This window comes from Brassica napus, chromosome C9, assembly GCF_020379485.1.
Source record: "Brassica napus cultivar Da-Ae chromosome C9, Da-Ae, whole genome shotgun sequence".
Taxonomy (NCBI): Eukaryota; Viridiplantae; Streptophyta; class Magnoliopsida; order Brassicales; family Brassicaceae; genus Brassica; species Brassica napus.
Window position 1 is genome coordinate 47,779,861 of NC_063452.1, and position 19,522 is coordinate 47,799,382.

The following is a 19,522-nucleotide window of genomic DNA, read 5'->3' on the forward strand; positions in this document are numbered from 1 at the left end:
AAGGAGTTCATAGCTGGTCCCCACTCGAGGATCGATCGGGATGGTCCTTACGTCTACGTATTCCAGGACCGAGCGAAGAAAACACTCTACTGCCACCTGCCTCAGATCGGCCTGACTGCTCTACTTTCAGAGGCTGCAGTTGAGTTTCTACCCCCTGCTACCGCACTAGTAGACAAGCCATCCTTCTTCACGCCAAAATATCAGACCAAAGGCAAGGGCGTGGTTGATGAAGAAGGACAAGATGAGGCTGCACAAGCCATTCCAGATGATTCACAACCCCATCAGCTACTCCCATCAGACTCCAGCCAGTACAAGCTGCAAGAGCTTCCACCGAACGCCACTTCGCGCCAGCAACAACATTGGAGAGATCAGAGCATAAAGACAAACAACGACATGCTACACAAGATCTGGGCTGCCATTTCACGTATCAGGCCGTGTCGTTGCCAAAAGGATGATGTAGTTCATCGGGACAACTCTCCATCCAGCTCTGGTTCGGGTTCGAGTGGTACACACAGGGTAAGAAAGAGGTCCAAGAGACCCAACGATGCAGGAACATCTGGAGCAGGAGACGAGGAGTAGGAGCTATCACCGGCTATTTTATTTTCTTTTCTATTCTAACGTTTTATGGTCTTATTTTCTGTTAATTTTGAACTGAGTTTTTTTTTAGGTTTCTTAATTATGAGTTCGTATTTCTTTTACATGGTTTCTTTGTTTTATTTGGTTGTGTTTTGTGTAGCTTTTAATTCGTATTCAGCTTTGCCTTGCTAGATAAACCAAATAACTATTATCCAAGGAAAGAGGTTATATCAAGTGTTCCTCGGAATTTCCTCGGTATTTCTTAAAAAAAAAAAAAAATAAGTTCAATGGTAGTCTGTTTCCGAGTCATCATCACCAGATGAATCTGAATCTGGATCTTGGTGAAACTCTCCAATTACTGGTTCATCCTCTACGTGAACGACGGCTTCCTCTCCAAAGTCGGTTAAATCGACTACAAGGCCAACTCCAGCTAAATCTTCTGCTGCACTACAGTTGCCGGATGTGCTTGGTTGTAGTGGGTCTTCCAGCTCAGAACTTCCCTGAACTCGGCCTCTCGGGTTGAGTCTTGTAACAGTAACCCATGGATCATCTCTGTTCCTTACCCGGGGGTACTTGATATAACAAACCTGTAACATTTAGAAAAATTATAAATTAATACACATGATGATGAATCATTCTGAATAATTAACATTTAATTACCTGATCGGCCTGGGAAGCAAGAATGAAAGGATCATAATATTGCAGCTTTCGCCTCGAATTTACTGATATAACACCAAATGCATCTGTTCTCACACCTCGATCTGGGGTGTTGTCGTGCCAATCACAATAGAAAACAGTACAGCGCAATCCAACCATGCCCAAATACTTGATTTCCAAAATCTCATGTATGTGTCCGTAGTATACATCATCTCCTGATGCAGAACAAACGCCAGCATCATAAGTCGTACTCGAACGTCTCCTCTTCTGAGTTGTGAATGCATATCCTCGAGTACAAAATCTCGGATATGACTTCACAACAAAGTTTGGTCCAACGACCATCTCACGTATCCAATCGTCAAATGTTTCACCTCTGGCCAAACCAGCAGACACCTATTAATAGCACATATATATATATTATATCAATAAATGTGAATTAGTATAAATATGTGATAAAATATATTTTAATTTGTTTAAAGCACTCACATAAGTAAACATCCATCCAGTAAATTCTCTCTGCTTCATTTCTTCTAGTTCGTCCTCTGTGGCGTATCTATACTCGAACCGCTTTTCTGCCATGAAAATCCTGTATATGATGACAATAATGTAATTAATTAAGATTTAAATTTCAACTTGTTAAAATAAAAATTTGTAAGCTCATTTATTTACCTCTCATATTGAAGAACGTCTTCGCAGTTGGTGAGCAAATATGTTTGCAAATGACTGCGCTCCTGCTCAGTAAGTCGACGGTCCTTTGGTTTTCCGCTAAGTCGTCCAACGTCTGTGAAAATGTCTGGAACCGTAACATGATATGTTGCCCGTTCGCCTCTATCATCATGCCGAGCAGGTCTTCTGTTTTTGGTCTGAACTTCTGCTGGAAAGTAGTACTCGGCAAAGTTTGAAGTTTCTTCATTGATCATCTGTGCGACTATAGAACCTTCCACCCTACTTAAATTTTTCACCATCTTCTTCAAATGGAACATATACCGCTCATACAGATACATCCATCTATACTGCACAGGACCACCAAGTTCCAATTCTCTTGCCAGGTGAATAACAAGATGCTCCATAACATCAAAAAATGAGGGAGGAAATATCTTCTCAAGGTTGCACTGAATCACGGCTATGTTAGTCTTCAAATTTTCAATACCTTCAAGAGTCACTGATCTCGTGCATAAATCGCGGAAGAAACCACTTATCCCTGCAATTGCTTCATGAACATTTCGTGGTAATATTTCCTTGAAGGCGAACGGAAGGAGGCGCTGCATCATTACATGGCAATCGTGGCTTTTCAAGCCAGTAAACTTTCCTTCCTTTCTGTCGATACAGTTACGCAAATTTGATGCGTAACCGTCTGGAAATTCCACATCGTTTGAAATCCAATCAAAGAACGCATCTTTTCCCGCTGCATCAAGTCGGTATATGGGAAAAGGAGCCCTACCATTCTCATCAACATGAAGTTCTGAACGAGCACATATATCGACTAAATCCAGTCTTGACTTCAAATTATCCTTTGTTTTACCTTGAACATTAAGGATCGTGTTCATGAGATTGTCAAAAAAGTTCTTCTCAATATGCATGACATCTAAATTATGCCTTAGCAGATGATCCTCCCAGTATGGCAGATCCCAGAAAATACTTTTTTTGTGCCAGTTATGTAGTTCTCCAACAGCATCTACCGGAAAACGCTCATGTCCACCGACTTCTGGCGTCCTTTCTGCACCAAAATCTCTTAGTTGTATCTTCAAATCTTTCCCACAAATTTCCGGAGGTGGACTGTCAAACACCCTCTTGTTCTTCGTAAACAAATTCCTACTCCTACGATATGGATGATCAGGTGGTAGGAATCTCCTGTGACAGTCAAACCAACACGTTTTCCTTCCGTGCTTTAGTTGGAAAGCATCAGTGTTATCTTGACAATATGGACATGATAGCCTTCCATGCGTTGTCCATCCAGACAACATACCATATGCTGGAAAATCACTTATTGTCCACATTAGTACTGCCCGCATTTGAAAGTTTTCTTTACACGAAACATCGTATGTTTCAGCACCTTGAGCCCATAGTTGTTGCAACTCATATATTAGTGGCTGAAGAAACACATCAAGTGATCTCTTAGGATGCTCTGGTCCGGGAACGAGAATCGAGAGAAACAAAAACTCTCGTCGCAAGCACAAGTTTGGGGGGAGGTTGTATGGTGTAAGAATGACGGGCCATAGAGAATACTGTCTTCCACTCTTGCCAAACGGACTGAAACCATCAGTACATAATCCAAGGTAGACATTTCTTCTCTCATACGCAAAGTCGGGATACTTTGATTGGAAATGCTTCCACGCTTTTGCATCTGAAGGATGTCTGATCTCACCATCTGTTGAGTGCTCCGCATGCCATCTCATTGGTTGCGCTGTGCGTTCAGACAGATACAACCTCTGCAACCTTTCCGTCAAAGGTAAATACCACATCCTTTTATATGGCACTGGAACTCTTCCAATTGTATCTTTATAACGAGGCTTTCCACAAAATTTGCATGTAACCCGCTGTTCATCCACCCTCCAATAAATCATGCAGTTGTCGCTGCATACATCTATTACCTGATACGATAAACCAAGACCAGCTACGAGTTTCTGAACCTCGTAGTATGAACCAGGAGCTACATTATCCTCGGGTAGAATACCTTTTACAAAATCAGCAATCGCATCCACACAGTCTTCAGCCAAATTATAATCTGTTTTAATGCCCATCAATCTTGTAGCAGATGATAAAGCTGAATGACCATCTCTGCAACCTTCGTACAATGGTTGCTTTCCAGCATCCAACATATCATAAAATCTCCTAGCTTCTGCATTGGGTAAATCTTCCCCTCTAAAATGATCATTTACCATCTGCTCAGTACCTACACCATAATCTACATCCGTTCTAATTGGTTCTTCTAATCTAACCGCTGGCTGAGGTTCACTAGTACTACCATGTTCATAATCAGTTTCCCCATGATGATACCAAATTTTGTAACTTCGTGTAAACCCACTCAAATATAGATGAGTCCAAACATCCCACTCTTTAATAACCTTTCTATTTTTACAATTAGAGCAAGGACATCTTAACATACCTGTTTTTGCTTCCGGTTGTCGGTGAACTAACCCCATGAATTCAGTTATACCTCGTTGGTATTCTTCCGTAAGCAATCTCGTGTTCGGATCCAAATGAGGTCGATCGATCCAAGAACGAAAATAATTTGAAGAAGACATATTTTTTATGAATCAAATTCGTGTGTAAATAGAGTAAGAGGGAGGATGAAGATATGAAGTGAATGAAGAGGAAGAGGAGTGCTTGTATTTATAGTTTAAATCCTGCCGACATACCGAGGAAATTCCGACGGACAAAACTAGTTCGTCGGAATTTCCTCGGAATTTTGTAAAATCCCCCAACGGCTCTCCAACGGCTATAATATTTCCTCGGAATTCATCGGTTTTTTCCGAGGAACAGAGTTTTCCTCGGAATTTCCTCGGAATATTCCGACGGACTGTAGTTTCCTCGGAATCCCGTCGGTATATTCCGAGGAAATTCCGAGGAAACCCAATTTTGTGTTTCCTCGGAATTTCCTCGGAAATTCCTCGATATATTTCGAGGATTTCATTTTCCGTCGGAATGTCCGTCAGAATATCGCTGTTTTCTTGTAGTGGTAGAGCAGTCAAGAAGAATCTGCAAGCGCGTGGGATACTTGGGGATATATGTTGTGTAAGATGCGGAGCTGATGAGGAATCAATAAACCATGTATTTTTGAATGTCCTCTAGCATTTCAGGTTTGGGCTCTTTCAAAGATACCATCGAATCCAGCTATTTTCCCAACAAAGCTCTGTCTTTACAAATATGGATCATCTATTCTGGAGGGTTTTTCCGCAGATGGAGGATCATCAATTTGCATGGATATTATGGTACATCTGGAAAGGAAGGAATAATAAAGTTTTTAGTGATCTGGATATAGACCCTAGAGACACACTCAATTTGACAGAAATATAATCAATACTTTGGGCAGAGGCACATGTATTGAATGAACATGGGGGAGTACCACAAGTGGAGGTTACGACTTTACCGTCAATTCCAGGAAGATGGTGTTTTACAGATGGTTCCTGGAATGAGAACGATATATTTTCAGGACAAGGTTGGTTGATTACTTTAGAAGGATTTAATAGGCTGATGGGGGCGAAGAATGTTTGGGATAGCCTCTCTCCTCTACATGCGGAGATGGAAGTGTTACTCTAGGCAATGGAATGAATGAGAAACTTACGGTAATTTCAGGTTACGTTTGCAATTGGTGAAGATGGTTTCAGAACGAGAGGAATAGCCAGCTTTTACAAATTATTTGGAAGATATTAAAGTCTTGAAAGAAAGTTTCATTCGATAAGAGATTATCTATGTACCAAAGACGCAAAACACAAAGGCGGATAGCCTAGCACGCAGTATCAGGAAGCAGCCGTCTTTTGTCGTTCATATGGATCAAGATCTCCCGAGTTAGTTCGGACCGTCAGTATGAGTCTATATAAGTTGATGACAAAAAAAAAAAATCTTTTCTATACATATATATGATTGACAAAAAAAAATATTGGACTGTTAAACTAAAACCTAATCTAGAATCAATCGTATGCTGTAAATAATTGATAGAACGAAACATTAGAAGAATTGTGGTGTTTTTCTAAATTATTACTTTCATATAAAAACATTCATGCAATGTATAATTTTACAAATATATAATAAAATATATGTAGTTTTAAATAATCACCTCATCTTGCGCTATTACCTAGTTCAACTATTATAATAGTCTAGTAATAGTTGATCAACAACAAAAAAAAACTATATTACCTCACAACGTTGTAGATTGGATCTTTTTATAGTGGTAGATCGGATCTTTTTATAATTTTCTAATAATATGCATCTATCTTGTTAAGGCAGAGATGCTTTAAGATTTTGTTTGGCAATATAGATATCAGTTAAAAAAATAGTGTTGTTTTGAAACATAGATAACAATAAGTTAGAAAAAAAAAGTAATGGACTTAAGCTATTTAAAAAATTTGAAGTCCATTACATTATATTAAAAAGTAATGGATTTATGTTACTTGATATACATATTCAAATCAAAATAATAATTTAAAATTTATTTATATCAAAAATTCATTCAATATATATATATATATATATATATATATTCAAAATTTGATTTTTACTAACATATTTTCCAATAACCATTACAAAAATATTTTCAATATATATAAGAAAAATACAATACAAAACCCAATTTCAAACACCAACTTAAATTATGGTTTTTATATTTCACATTGAAATTTAAAAATATGATATATGTGATTATTTATATGATTGTACGTATAAAATATTATTAATTATAAGAAAACTCATTTGATGGTACGTATAAAATATAATTAATTATATGATAACATATATTTTTGTAACCTATGATGACACATATAAGATATATAATAGTGATTAGGGGTGGGCGTTCGAGTTTGCTTTCTGGTCTGTTTGGGATTTCGTGTTCGGTTCAGATCTTTGAAGATTCGGTTTGGATTTGGATAACCAATTTAAATTGGTTTGTGTAGATCCTAAAATCTACACTAAGTATTTGATAGTGATCGGGAGTTTAATCTAGAGAAGATAAATGATGTAGGCAACAATATCTTTAGAACACAGTGATGTAATCAGTTTCCAGTAGGTAAAATTGAATTTTATTGATGAATAAGATCAAATACAATGAGTTGAATAATAGACCATGGATTTTACCCACTTTTAGCCATGGTATATAAGTGTTTTAATACATATTTACTACTATATAGAGTCTATTTAGAATATTTACAGGTTCAGGTACGTTCTGGAGAAATATTGTGATTTTGGAGTCTTTTGAGGTGCAGAACTGCACAAACGTGTCAGATGTCTAGCTATGTATGGAGACCTTCCCACCGTTAGATTGAGCTCATATTTTGGCACAAGATAGAGCTTTGAGTTAGCTTTCCAATGCCACCGGTTTGAGGTCAATCAGCATCCTGTAGTTATGCCCGTTTTACTGAAGAGTGGTTGCCTCGCGAGAGGAATCTGTCGAGAAGAGGAACGTATGTCGATCGATAACACAACATTGGTGTCTATCGATATGGATGCCAAAATGCGGGTCGAGCATATTTTATGACCGACTGAAGCCCATAAGCAACCACAAATTACCAGAATATCCTTGGACGACCAGAAACCCTATTTATGTGTTTTCTAAGCCATTGTTGACGGCTAAGTTTTATTTTATTCATAGTTCTAGATTATGAGAGAAGGGAGGAACTCCTTCAGAGTCCTCTTGGAACTCCATTGTTTTAGTTTTATTTATATATATTGCAATTTCATATATTCATCTATGATTTATGTGACAAACATCATGCATGAGTAGATTCACCTGCTAAGTTTAGGAATTTCAAGGGTTTTGAATGAATTTCTGAATTATATGATTGTTAGGATAGCTTGTAATACTAGGATCTAGAGTAGTTAGAAAACCACGAGAGTGTGACTAATTGCTTGAACCTAGAATCATAGGACAATTGAGAGGCACGAGAGTGCAATCAATTAACGGAACCCGAATCCTGCTGGATTAGATACCTAGGCGCATACGAGAGTTGGTCTCGGAATCTAGTTGAACATAATCGATCAGATCGATAACGCTTGCCTAAGGCAGTGTCGATCGACGCTTATACCATAGCATCGATCGACACTCAATCTGTAGCATCGATCGACACTCAATCCATAGCATCGATCGACGCTCGATCTGTGTTAACATGCGAGAGCTGAAACACTGAAATTAGTCAATCGATTCGACTCACAGTGAGAGCTGGTTGTCTTTTGCATTAGATATCGAGTTCTAGAATCAATCCATAGCGTCTATAGTTTAGAGTTCTAATAACCTGAATGAAACCCTAAGTCTATTAACCATCATTCCATCAAACAAACTCTTTGCCAAGCTGAACAATTGTCTTTTTAAACTTGTTTACTGTTTACTGCTTTGCATATCTCTATTTACTGCTTTAAACCTATTAGCCTAGCTTAATCAAACTGATTAGATTTAATTGGTTCCCTAGCTCCCTGTGAATTCGATCCCTAAGTACTACAACTCGACCTCTTATTTGAGAGAGTATAAATCACTCCTTAAGGTAATTTGAGTGATATCAAATTTGGCGCCGTTGCCGGGGAGCTTTGATCGCCATTAGATCTTGGCTAGTTAGATTTCGTCTAGGTTTTACTACTGTTCACAAAAACTGATAATTTATTTTTCTTGTGTTTCAGGTACATCCATATGAGTACCAGAAGCAACAAGGGGATATGGCTCTTACTAGTAGAGCCACATGATTTGGAAGGCGTGATCCATAAGTCTAAGAGGGCAGTCGACACCCTCCAAGCAGCGATTGACAGCGTAGAAATCCAAGCGTTGATCGACACTATTCATCTCACGTCGTTTGATACTGTTCACCCGATGTCAATCGACACTGTTCATCCGACGTCGATCGACACTGTTCATCCGACGTCGATCGACATTGTTCATTCCCCGTCGATCGACACTATTCATCCCGCGTCGATCGACACTGTTCATCACGACACTGTTCATCACGACACTGTTTGATTAAGCGTTTAAGCACACACCAGTTAACCTAATGTGCCAACAATACCACAATCGAATGGTATGTCATTGTAGCATTTTAGGATCGAATCCACAAGGAACTAGTGATCTATAACACCAAGAATACACAAACTTTCCTAATCTAAGCAAACAAGAAGATGGATGATTTGTAACAAGCTAATATCCTAGATATAAACAATGTGATCTCAAATCCAATCAAGAAATAAGTGCAAAAATTCAATCAAATGCTAAGGATAGATCCATGGGCAAAGATAATTGATATAAGGTGATCAAGGTTCAATCTAGGATGTTCAAACAAAGCAATCAACAAGTCTATAGGTCTAGATCTCATTCAAAATAGATTAATCCACTCCCATGATAATAATCCCTATGCTAGTCATGCATCAAACATCAACTCCCGTTGGCTAACACATTCAAGCATGCATAAATCACAAGTCTACTAACCACTTAAACATCTTGGACATCAACTGCCGTTGGCCAAATATGTAAAAGACAATGCTAAGTTCATTCAAGCATTTTAACAAACACCTTCCGGGCGTAAAATAGCTTAAGGTCTAGATGAGAGTGATCAAGTCTAATCTAGCATTAAGAACATTTAGCAAGCATAAAACATTGTTAATCAAACAATAAACATCCTAAATATCCACTTAATCACCCTAATCTATCTAACCCATGAATCACAAGGTCACTATTTACTAATCTCCATGAGAAACTTTAAATCCATGTAAGGATCAAGGCAAATCATGTTAATGAGCAAGAGAAACACAAATATAAGATGAAATATTTCCTTAGATTATCAAAAGATTCAAGCTTTTACAAGTTTAGACAAAGTCTTGAGAGAAAATGAGATAAATTAGGGTTTTTGGAGGCTAAAACTATTTATAAGAGGTCCAAATTCGTCCTGGTTCAGTTGAAGTAAACCGGGTCAAACCGGAATAAACCGGTCAACATCTCAAAATCGTGTCTGTAGCGGCTTTAGCGTCCTGCTCCACTAAACCGCTCTGATGATTGATCTTTGATGTGGAAATTGCGGCGCGGGTTCATCAACCCTAGGCCTGGGACGGATCGAGTATCCGGTCAATTTTAAGATATCCGGATCCGGATCCTTATCCGACGGATCCATAATTTTACTATCCTTATCCGGATCCGGGGTTCGCGGATATCCGGGTGTCGGATATCCTTCTAAAAATTATAATATCCGGCGGATATCCGGATCCGGATTTGGATCCTTAAAATAAATAAAAAATAATATTAATATATATAAAATATTAACAATAATTTAAAAATAAAAATATATATAATGTTTTAATTATTTCTATGTATAATATTACAAAATTTACATAAAATTTATATATACTATTATAAAAATTATAAAAATGAAAATATATTAAATAAAATTAGTTTTATATATAGATATTACTATTTTTGAAATAGTTATTAATAAAATTTACGGATCCGGATATTCGGACTAAAAAATCAAGATATCCGGATCCGGATTCGGCTTTGACGGATCCAATATTTTACTATCCGGATCCGGATTTGGCCTCTCCGGATATCCGGATTTTCGGATCGGATCCGGATCGGATCACGGATCGAATCCGGATCTCGGATAAAAGTTACAGGCCTAATCAACCCGTTTCGCCAAGCCGCTCTGAAGGTTACGAGTTTGTCCAAGTACCGCGCGGTTTCTTCTCCTCGCTAGCATCAATCCCGTTCCAATGCTCCATGACTCGTGATCGAGTGTGGTGTCCTGTCTCCAGCGACCACAACACATCGCAACACATCAAAACCGCGACTGTCGTCGCCTCTCCTCTTCCTCGTGAAATCAAGCTCGAGCCCTCGTCTCTCCTCCGCCATGGCTACAACTTGCGGAGGTCTTTAATTCAAGCTTCGTCGACACCGACCTCAGCCATCGTCTTCCATTCGTCATGAAGCCACCGGATCAAGCTTCCACGGTGAGCTCCTCCATCTCCGTCAATGTCGCACTCTTCTTCCTCGTGGTTCAAAACCGAGATTGAATCGAAGCCATCCACCACAGGATTCTCTTTTCCACGCCGGGCTCAGCTCCACCGTGGCTGTACTGGTCGTCGCCGTTAAAGAGATCTGGCGGAAGAAAGGTCGTAGCCTCCAATGGTGGATTTTAGAATAATTGCATATCTAGCTCTTCAACCTTTGGATATTTATTCTGTGACCCCAAAACTATTGACATTGCAGAAAAGTCCACTCGAATTAACCCCAAAGTTCCAATTGTGCAAAGAAGCCCAACCGACTATTCTGAATTCGCGACCTTGGTCCCTGGATTCTCCTGGCCTTTCATTTCTGCCCCAAACTCTATAAATCGCAGAGATAACCTTTCGAATTGGACCTGAAACTCCCAAATGTGCACTCCACACCTTAATGCACATAAATTGACAAATATATGCAATGTAGACAACTAAATGCAACTCAAAACACTAATATGAATAATAAATATATGTTAAAAACTATTAAAATCATGAGATATCAACTCCCCCACACTAGTCCTTTACTTGTGCACAAGTAAACTTTCAAGAGTTAGGGAAAAAGATATTTGAAAATGGGGACTTACACCAAAAGAACACTTTCTAGCCTTCAACTTAACATCCTAAAGAAAACATAGCAAATAGCATAAGCAACTCTTTTAGTGCACTCTAACTTCTCAAGGCCTATCAAAACTTTTTTATCTCTACACAAGTTGTGATGCCATTCAACTAACAAGTTCCTTAGCCAACCCTCACATTTATTCAAACACACACACAAGTGAATTCTTACAAATGGATATTTGATCTCAATCATTTGGCTTGGTGAGTGAAAATGGTCTAATGTGAAGCAAATGTTTTCAAATGCATCTTTTATGGTGATTCACACTCAAGAATAGAAGCAAAAACATTATGCAAAATTTATCTGAGAAAAGGAGCAATTTATGCATACAATGACTTGTTTTCATCATTCTACCCATTTCCTAAATGATTTCAAGCTCTACCCTTATTCTTTTCATCATCCCAAAACCCAAAGATACACTCACTTTCATCTCTCACCCAATGAACACATTCCCATTTCTTATTTTAGCCAACCAGAGATTTTTTTTTATTCACTCAGCTCTTTTATTTTTCTTTTCCCCACTCTTTTCATGTTTTTTTTTTCTTTTATTCTAAAGGGGATTCTATTTATAAACACAAGAGCCTTTAAAAAAAAAAAATACCTAGTGGCTTTTTTTCCTTTTCTCACTCTTTTTGGTTCATTTCTTTTCACTCTTTTTTTTTTTTTTAACTCAAATCCCAATCCCAAGATCAAAATCAAGCATACAAACCCAACAAACATCATAGAGGCTAGCGCAAATGAGGTCCTAATGCTAGCCAAAGATGAGAACAAATCATTGTCGCTCCTAATACTCTCAAGATTTTGCACATGTCATGCTATCAATAAAAGGCATCACTCAAGCAAATTAATGTTGGCTTCAAAGAATGGTGAGGGTTAATAGGTATGGACGTGCCATTTGGGTTAACAAAGATTGGTACAAAGAGAGAAAGATAACCCAAATGTATATAATATCCATGATCAGTATGCAAATGCCCATATGCAAGAGAGATTAAGTTCATTAAGCCCTAGTTCATTTGGAGTTGGTTTCAAAAACAATGTCAATCATCAAGCAAACAACAAGTTTCAAGAAGAGTTTTCAAGGCTCGAAGCTTACAAGCTTTTTCAAGAGATGCTTAAGCTACTTGGTATGGTTAGCAAGGATGTCAAATTGAGTTCTAGACATGTGTTTTTTACAAGGTTTCTCCCAATGCATGAATGCAATCTAATTGCTTCTAGACTCAATCCTAAAGATGCAAATGATGCAACTAAATGCTTCTTTTTGTGATTTTCAAAATTTTCAATTTTTTTATTATATGCAAATAAGTATGTAATGCAATGCATGAGACTCGTAACAAGTAAACAAAACAAAAGAATGATGTGAGATAATAGACTCTCCCCCAAACTTACTTCACACAGTCCCTTGTGTGAGAGGAAGTTCAATTAAGAGATCTAAGGGAAATAATTAAACATGACAACTAAATATGTACAAGGTTGGAGTGACACTTACTTGGAGTTATTGGCTGAATTGGGTGGTAGAGGACCCTTGGCCTCAGATTTATTTCACTTGTAGACATGGGCTGAAGCGGAGAAGTGAAAGAAGGTTTCTATGACTGGCACTCGATTACTAGACGAACTCGCCTAGGCAGTTCGATCTCTTGTCCATCTCTATCAATTAAAATACGTTCGGCTTGATCCTCGAAAGGGATACGTAGGCAGCCTTTAACAAGATTCAGTCCAAAATTAATCAAAAACTCGCATGTCTCTTTTTTTTCTTTTGTTATCGAGCTGCGACTCAACTAGGTTTGAACTTTTAGGCCGCTAGAACTTGGTAACTCGCTGATAGCCTTTGTGGCCAAAGCTTTTATGATCTCTTGTAATGATCGCAACGCTCTCACGCGGATTCGAAATAAGATCTACTGTTTTCTCTAAATTCATTTGTTATCTCTTGTAATAATTAAAAATTTATCAAATAAGTATATATCACAAATTTAATCAAACAAATTACAAATATTTTATTAAAACTTTGTAATGAAATGGGTTGAAATAATTAAAAAAATTAAGGAATATTTTAGATAATTTTTCTATTTAATATAAATATAAAATAATATAATATATTAGTTTCCAATACACTAAACCTATTGATATTGAAATTAGATTTTGTTAAAAATATTTTCGGTCATAATCTAGTAAATGGTTAAAATAAATTGATTTTAAGTTGGAAGTCTATGATAAATCCGAATTTTAACATATATCTCCAATAAAGGTATTTTCCTAATTTGAATTTGGTAAGTGAGTGCTACTTGGTAAGGTCTTTAAGTAGAATTAATCGATGTCGCTAGTTCAAAAAAAAAAAAATTAATCGATGTCTTCAGTCCATGAATGTTTCTCTTTCTCTTTTTTTTTTTAATCTAAAAATATCCTAATCATTTGCTTTCTTCATTTGACCAAATATTTGAGTCAGTTTGGGTGACAAAAGAAAATTAAGCTTAGCCATATCTATCATTAAGTTTCCAAGAAAATTACATTAATACATGTATTTTTTGGGTCTAAATGTTAAATAATACAACAATACACATGTATTTTAAAGGAAAAAATTACCTCAGTTTGTACTGAATAAATATTATACCTAATACAAAAAAATATATGCTTAACCATTAAGAAAAATAGACAGAAACAAAAGGTCAGATTGGTTCGGCTACGAACGGCTGAAACACTCCACAGTAATAAGAACAAGAGGAGGACCATCCAAAATGATAGGAGCCGCCGCACGCCAGTGTAATAAAGTAGACTGTCCATAAATATTATAATGATTTAAATCTATATTATAATCATTTTAATCTTGTAAGAGGAAAATAAACTGTAATTGTATTGACAAAAAAAAAAAACTGTATAAGAATTAAATATACGGGTTCAAAGGAAATAATCAAACTTGTTGTCATTGAGCCAAGTCAGCAACATCTCTTCGTACTGCTTCTTGAAAGATGATTCGTCCCATTCACCCTACAAAATACCAATAAAGTAATTCCAAAACTTTTAAGGTTGTTTTTTCCATTGACTAATAAACCTTTTCGTCAAAGATCGAACAATCGTTATCTACTTCATGCACAACTATTTAGACTCCATCAAATAAATTTATGTGGACGAGAAAAAACGACCTGTTTTGAAAACAAAATTGGATGTATATATCACACAAGACTCCATGTCTCCACGTAACAAACAATCAAACCAATCAATGCAATTCCTTGAATAAGTCCCACCATATTGTCAAATAAAGCTTTGGAAACTATAATGAGCTTTTTTGTTTGGAAGCTGAATATAATGAAATTTTGATATTTGTATGTGACTTATATGCAACCTTTAACTAATTAAAAAAGGAGTATAGAATAATTTGTTTCCTTAAGAGAAACCAATTTTGATAAAATCAAGATTGTTATTTACCTCAATTTTGAGCCTTAAGCTCACGAGAACAACCGAAGTACCTTCATCTTCTCTAGCTCGAGTTTGAGCGTTGATTGATACTAAACTCACATTGTTGATTTGCTTCAACATTTCAAGAAGCCTTATCATCAAATCATCAGCCCTAATGTTGGCTCCTTTATGAGCAACTCTTAGATCGAAGATCCTTTCTCTAGATGTCGACTCGGATATATATCTTATACGAACGTTAAACCTCTCATCTGGTTGTAAATCATTTTCCATCTCTCTTTCTCCCGCTAGCTCCCGATTTCTCTCTACTAGTTTCGAAATCTCGCCTTGCAAAGAAGTTAATTGCTTCCTTGCAATGGTGAGGATTGATATTTTATCTTTCTGTTCAAAAAAAGTTTTAGCCATAACATTATAGCTCAAATATATATCATGGTTGAATCTTATAAAATATATGTCATCATAAAATCGAATGCTTCCATTTACACGTTAATATAGTATGATCATCATTGAAAAGAAACAATAGTAGCCAATTGTTGATAATATATTTATATCAGTAATGAACCTAATTTACATCCAAAAGCTATTAATTTTTTTTTATCAAATATTGTATGGTAAGTGAACTGAGATAAAAATGTAATAGGAACTTATATAAAGAAAATAAAAAGATTGTATCACGTACCTTAGTTCCCTGAGGAAGGAGAGATCTCAATGCTAGAAAGCTCTCATTAAGCTTCTCTCGCCGTCTCCTCTCCGATATCATATGATGCAACTGCGTAGCTGTTGGCCCGCTTCTATCGCCGCCGCCGCTCGTAGTAGAGCTTGCCCTAGCAAAACGCTCTCTTCGGTAGATGTTAAGCCTAGTGTAAAACGATATCGCTCTTCTCGACATACTTTGCTTCCGTACGCTCGATGGCGCTCTACCGCTCCCACCGCCGCCGTTATCCATGCAGTAATATCTCTTAAAAGCGGTGGCCCTTCTTTTTCGCAGCGGCGGAGACGAAGTAGACGGAGGAGTTGACGACGTCGTTAAAACCGCTAAGATAGCTTTCGTTATTGCTTCCTCCTCACGTTTACTATTTCGAAACAAAGACTCTTGTTGTTGCTGATGGATCATGTTGCCCGTTGGTGTTGAGGTGACTGGAGCTAGCAGCGAATGTAACAGAACGTTAACGGCGTCATCAGTAGTCGTTGAAGGTTCAGGGAAGAGCGGGAATAAGGGAGAGGAAAATTCTGAGATGTTTTGAGGACTGTCTACTGATCTAAAAGAAGAAGAAGATGAAGACGGAGGAGGCTGTGGCCGGAGATAGTCGGAGTTGGGCGGAGAAGACTTTCTAATGAAATCTTGAGGGAACCATTCTCGAAGACTTTCTCCTATTTTCATCTGTCGTTTGGGTCATGTACATATTAATGTATATAGAGACGAAGTCATAACTCATAACTTTAAAATAACTCTTATGTAATAAATGCCAATGATTTATTGAGTTAATATTATACGTATGGAATATGGATACAAACATAAAGAAAAAAAATTGATACATACATTCGCAGCATCATACGTCAATCCGAGTTCGATCTCTCCGCTCCGACAACCCATGAATATCACCGTCTGATCATAATACATCATATTCACAAACATTATACATATGTACATAAAATATTAAAATATATATGTTTTGGTTGTAGAAACTATGAAAAATAATGTACCTGAATGCTGGCTTCCTACGAGAATTGATGAAACGAGATGAAAATTGATTAGTAGTGAATATTCATATAATAAACTGATATAATAACTTATATGGTATTAGCATTATTGGTTAGAATTGATAAAGACCTGATATAAGTGACGTTGTGCGTCGTTGTAAGCAAGTCTTTGAGTATCTTGCGGACTAATCTCTAAGTATGGGAGATTATTCATGAACGCTATGCTTGGTATATGTCTTCATTGAATAATAAAAAAAAATTCCATTAATATTCTACTATACATTTTCTTAAGAACTTAAAATATTTCGTTTTCTGTATATCTACAATAATTTTTACCCATTTTGGAGAGGGATGACGGATTGGCGATACTCATGGAACAATCTTCTGGCTAAGCTTCCACTCGACGTAGAAGGTTCTTGAGATGTTTCATTGTAATATCCATCCAATGATCTCAAGTAGCTGCGCGCAGCTCAAAATAATCAAATGCGTTGTGATTATAAATATCATACATTATAGGGATTGTGAACATATACGTGTAATGTATTTATATGTAAGGATATATAGAACGAGGAAGATATGATGATTATTACTTAGAAGGTCGAGGGAAATAATGGGACCAGATACAAACGTAAACGCAACCGAAAGATTGAGCTAGCGACCCGATTAACAGTTTCCGTGTATTAGGATCATCCGTTAAGAAAATTGCGTCCATGCAGGAAAACTCCAGACACAGAAGAAGATTATGAGAAAGATGAAGAAGAAGGAGGATACAAAGATAGATAACTAGAGCTCCATTGCTTAGCTTATGTGGAGAGAGAGAGAGAGAGAGAGAGAGAGAGAGAGAGAGAGAGAGAGAGAGAGAGAGAGAGAGAGAGAGAGAGAGAGAGAGAGAGAGAGAGAGAGAGAGAGAGAGAGAGAGAGAGAGAGAGAGAGAGAGAGAGAGAGAGAGAGAGAGAGAGAGAGAGAGAGAGAGAGAGGGAAAATTATTCGTTCCTATTTATTCCTATTTGAAAAATATATAGAACATTAAAGTGAAGGAAGAAAAGTAGAGAGAAGAAGAAGCAGCGAAAAAGGAGAGAGAGGTTTCAGAAAGATAAGTCAAAGTCGTATGGTACAAAAAGTTTTGAAAGACGGTCAAGAGAGGATGGCAATTTTTTTGTTTGTATATCTATCAAATAATCTTAAAGTTACCCTTAAACCTTGGTAAATGTTGCTCTAACTAAGCAAATGTATATATTTTTGGTGTAATTGTGTGATTGTAATTTAAGTTTCAATTTAAGCAAAACTAATATTTTGTTACCAATTCTAGCTTTATTAACTAATTATAGTTTGATCACATTCGTAAAGAGTTTACTGTTTTCACCAATATTTAACTTCAAATTTCAAAATATACTCTAGTGAATTAAATCAGTTTATTAAGATAATTATAAATTGTAAGTCTTGCTAATTTATTTGGTGATATAGTATTTTGTAATAAATTCTAAACAAAATTTTAGGTCTCTTAGTAAATGCACGATGACAAAATAACCATGTCAACAAGATTGACAAAAACAACTTCTCAGGGTATCTCTAATTATTTATACTAATGATAATTTATCTAAGGCTATTAATATGAAAAAGATTGTTCAGAGTTCCATAATTGTTTGTCGATTGTTGAAGAATCTTTAGTATTGCCATAAAAGTATAGTCCGTTATAAAAAACATAAGTATAATCCAGTGATTTTATATAATTTATTTACTTTCTTTCCTTTTCTGCTTATATTCCACTAGAGAGTGTTCCCGCGGAATATTGTTTTACTGTTTTTAAATAAAATTTTGGGCAAATCTCCAAAATAGCACATTTCTAAGTTTATATCATAAAAATAGCACTCAAAAACTAAAATGACCAAAATAACATCTTTCTCTTTTGAAAATTTTAATTTTTTTATTTTTCAAAATTTGAAATCTTATCCCCAAAACCTCATTTTTCAACTCTAAACCCTAAAACCTAAAACCCTAAAATCTAAACCCTAAACCCTAAACCCTAAACCATAAACCCTAAACCCTAAACTCTAAACCCTAAACCCTAAACTCTAAACCCTAAACCCTAAACCCTAAACCCTAAAATCTAAACCCTAAACCCTAAACTCTAAACCCTAAACCCTAAACCCTAAATCCTAAACCCCACCATTTAACTCTAAACCCTAAGTTTGTGACTTTTGATAAAACATTAAGTGCTATTTTTGTGACTTTTGACCTTGAGTGCTAGTTTGGGAACATAAACATGATTTAGTGCTATTTTTGTCCTTTTCTCTAAAATTTTTGAATGATGTGATTATGTTGTTAGTATTTGTTTGTAAATAACATTATTTGATATTTTATTATATTATATAGTAGTAAGTAATAAGTTAATATATTATGTGTTTATCTTTTTAATAATGTATTGTTGTATGTATGATACTACTTGTTAGTGGTGAATTTAGTTTCTGATGTAATACATATTGAATTTCAATAAATTTATCTTTAGGCATTTGTTGATTCTAAGATTAACGGCGTTAAAATTGTATTTTAATTTTTCACATTTTTTCACATTACTCTTTTTAGATGTTTTTGCATTCTCCCTCATATTTTGACCATGAACTATCATCATCAATGTATTTCGTTTACCTCTCCGGTGTGTAGTGCTTCTCACCATCACTGTATCAATGTATTTTGGTAAATGTTGCTCTAACTAAGCAAATGTATATATTTTTGGTGTAATTGTGTGATTGTAATTTAAGTTTCAATTTAAGCAAAACTAATATTTTGTTACCAATTCTAGCTTTATTAACTAATTATAGTTTGATCACATTTGTAAAGAGTTTACTGTTTTCACCAATATTTAACTTCAAATTTTAAAATATACTCTAG

The 19,522-nt window shown here is 36.2% G+C and overlaps 1 protein-coding gene across 1 annotated transcript; it reads right to left on the bottom strand.

Moving 5' to 3' along the window:
• Positions 1 to 14,756: 14,756 nt before the first annotated feature.
• Positions 14,757 to 17,426, bottom strand: LOC111209869 (putative transcription factor bHLH041). Its single transcript, XM_048769470.1, has one exon. It carries the CDS (start codon positions 16,311 to 16,313, stop codon positions 15,516 to 15,518), a length of 798 nt encoding a protein of 265 aa, XP_048625427.1. The 5' UTR covers positions 16,314 to 17,426; the 3' UTR covers positions 14,757 to 15,515.
• Between the last annotated feature and the right edge of the window lie 2,096 nt (positions 17,427 to 19,522).

Excerpts from the sequence above, each read along its gene's own strand:
- LOC111209869 (XM_048769470.1), bottom strand. The coding sequence starts at position 16,313 with ATGAAAATAGGAGAAAGTCTTCGAGAATGGTTCCCTCAAGATTTCATT.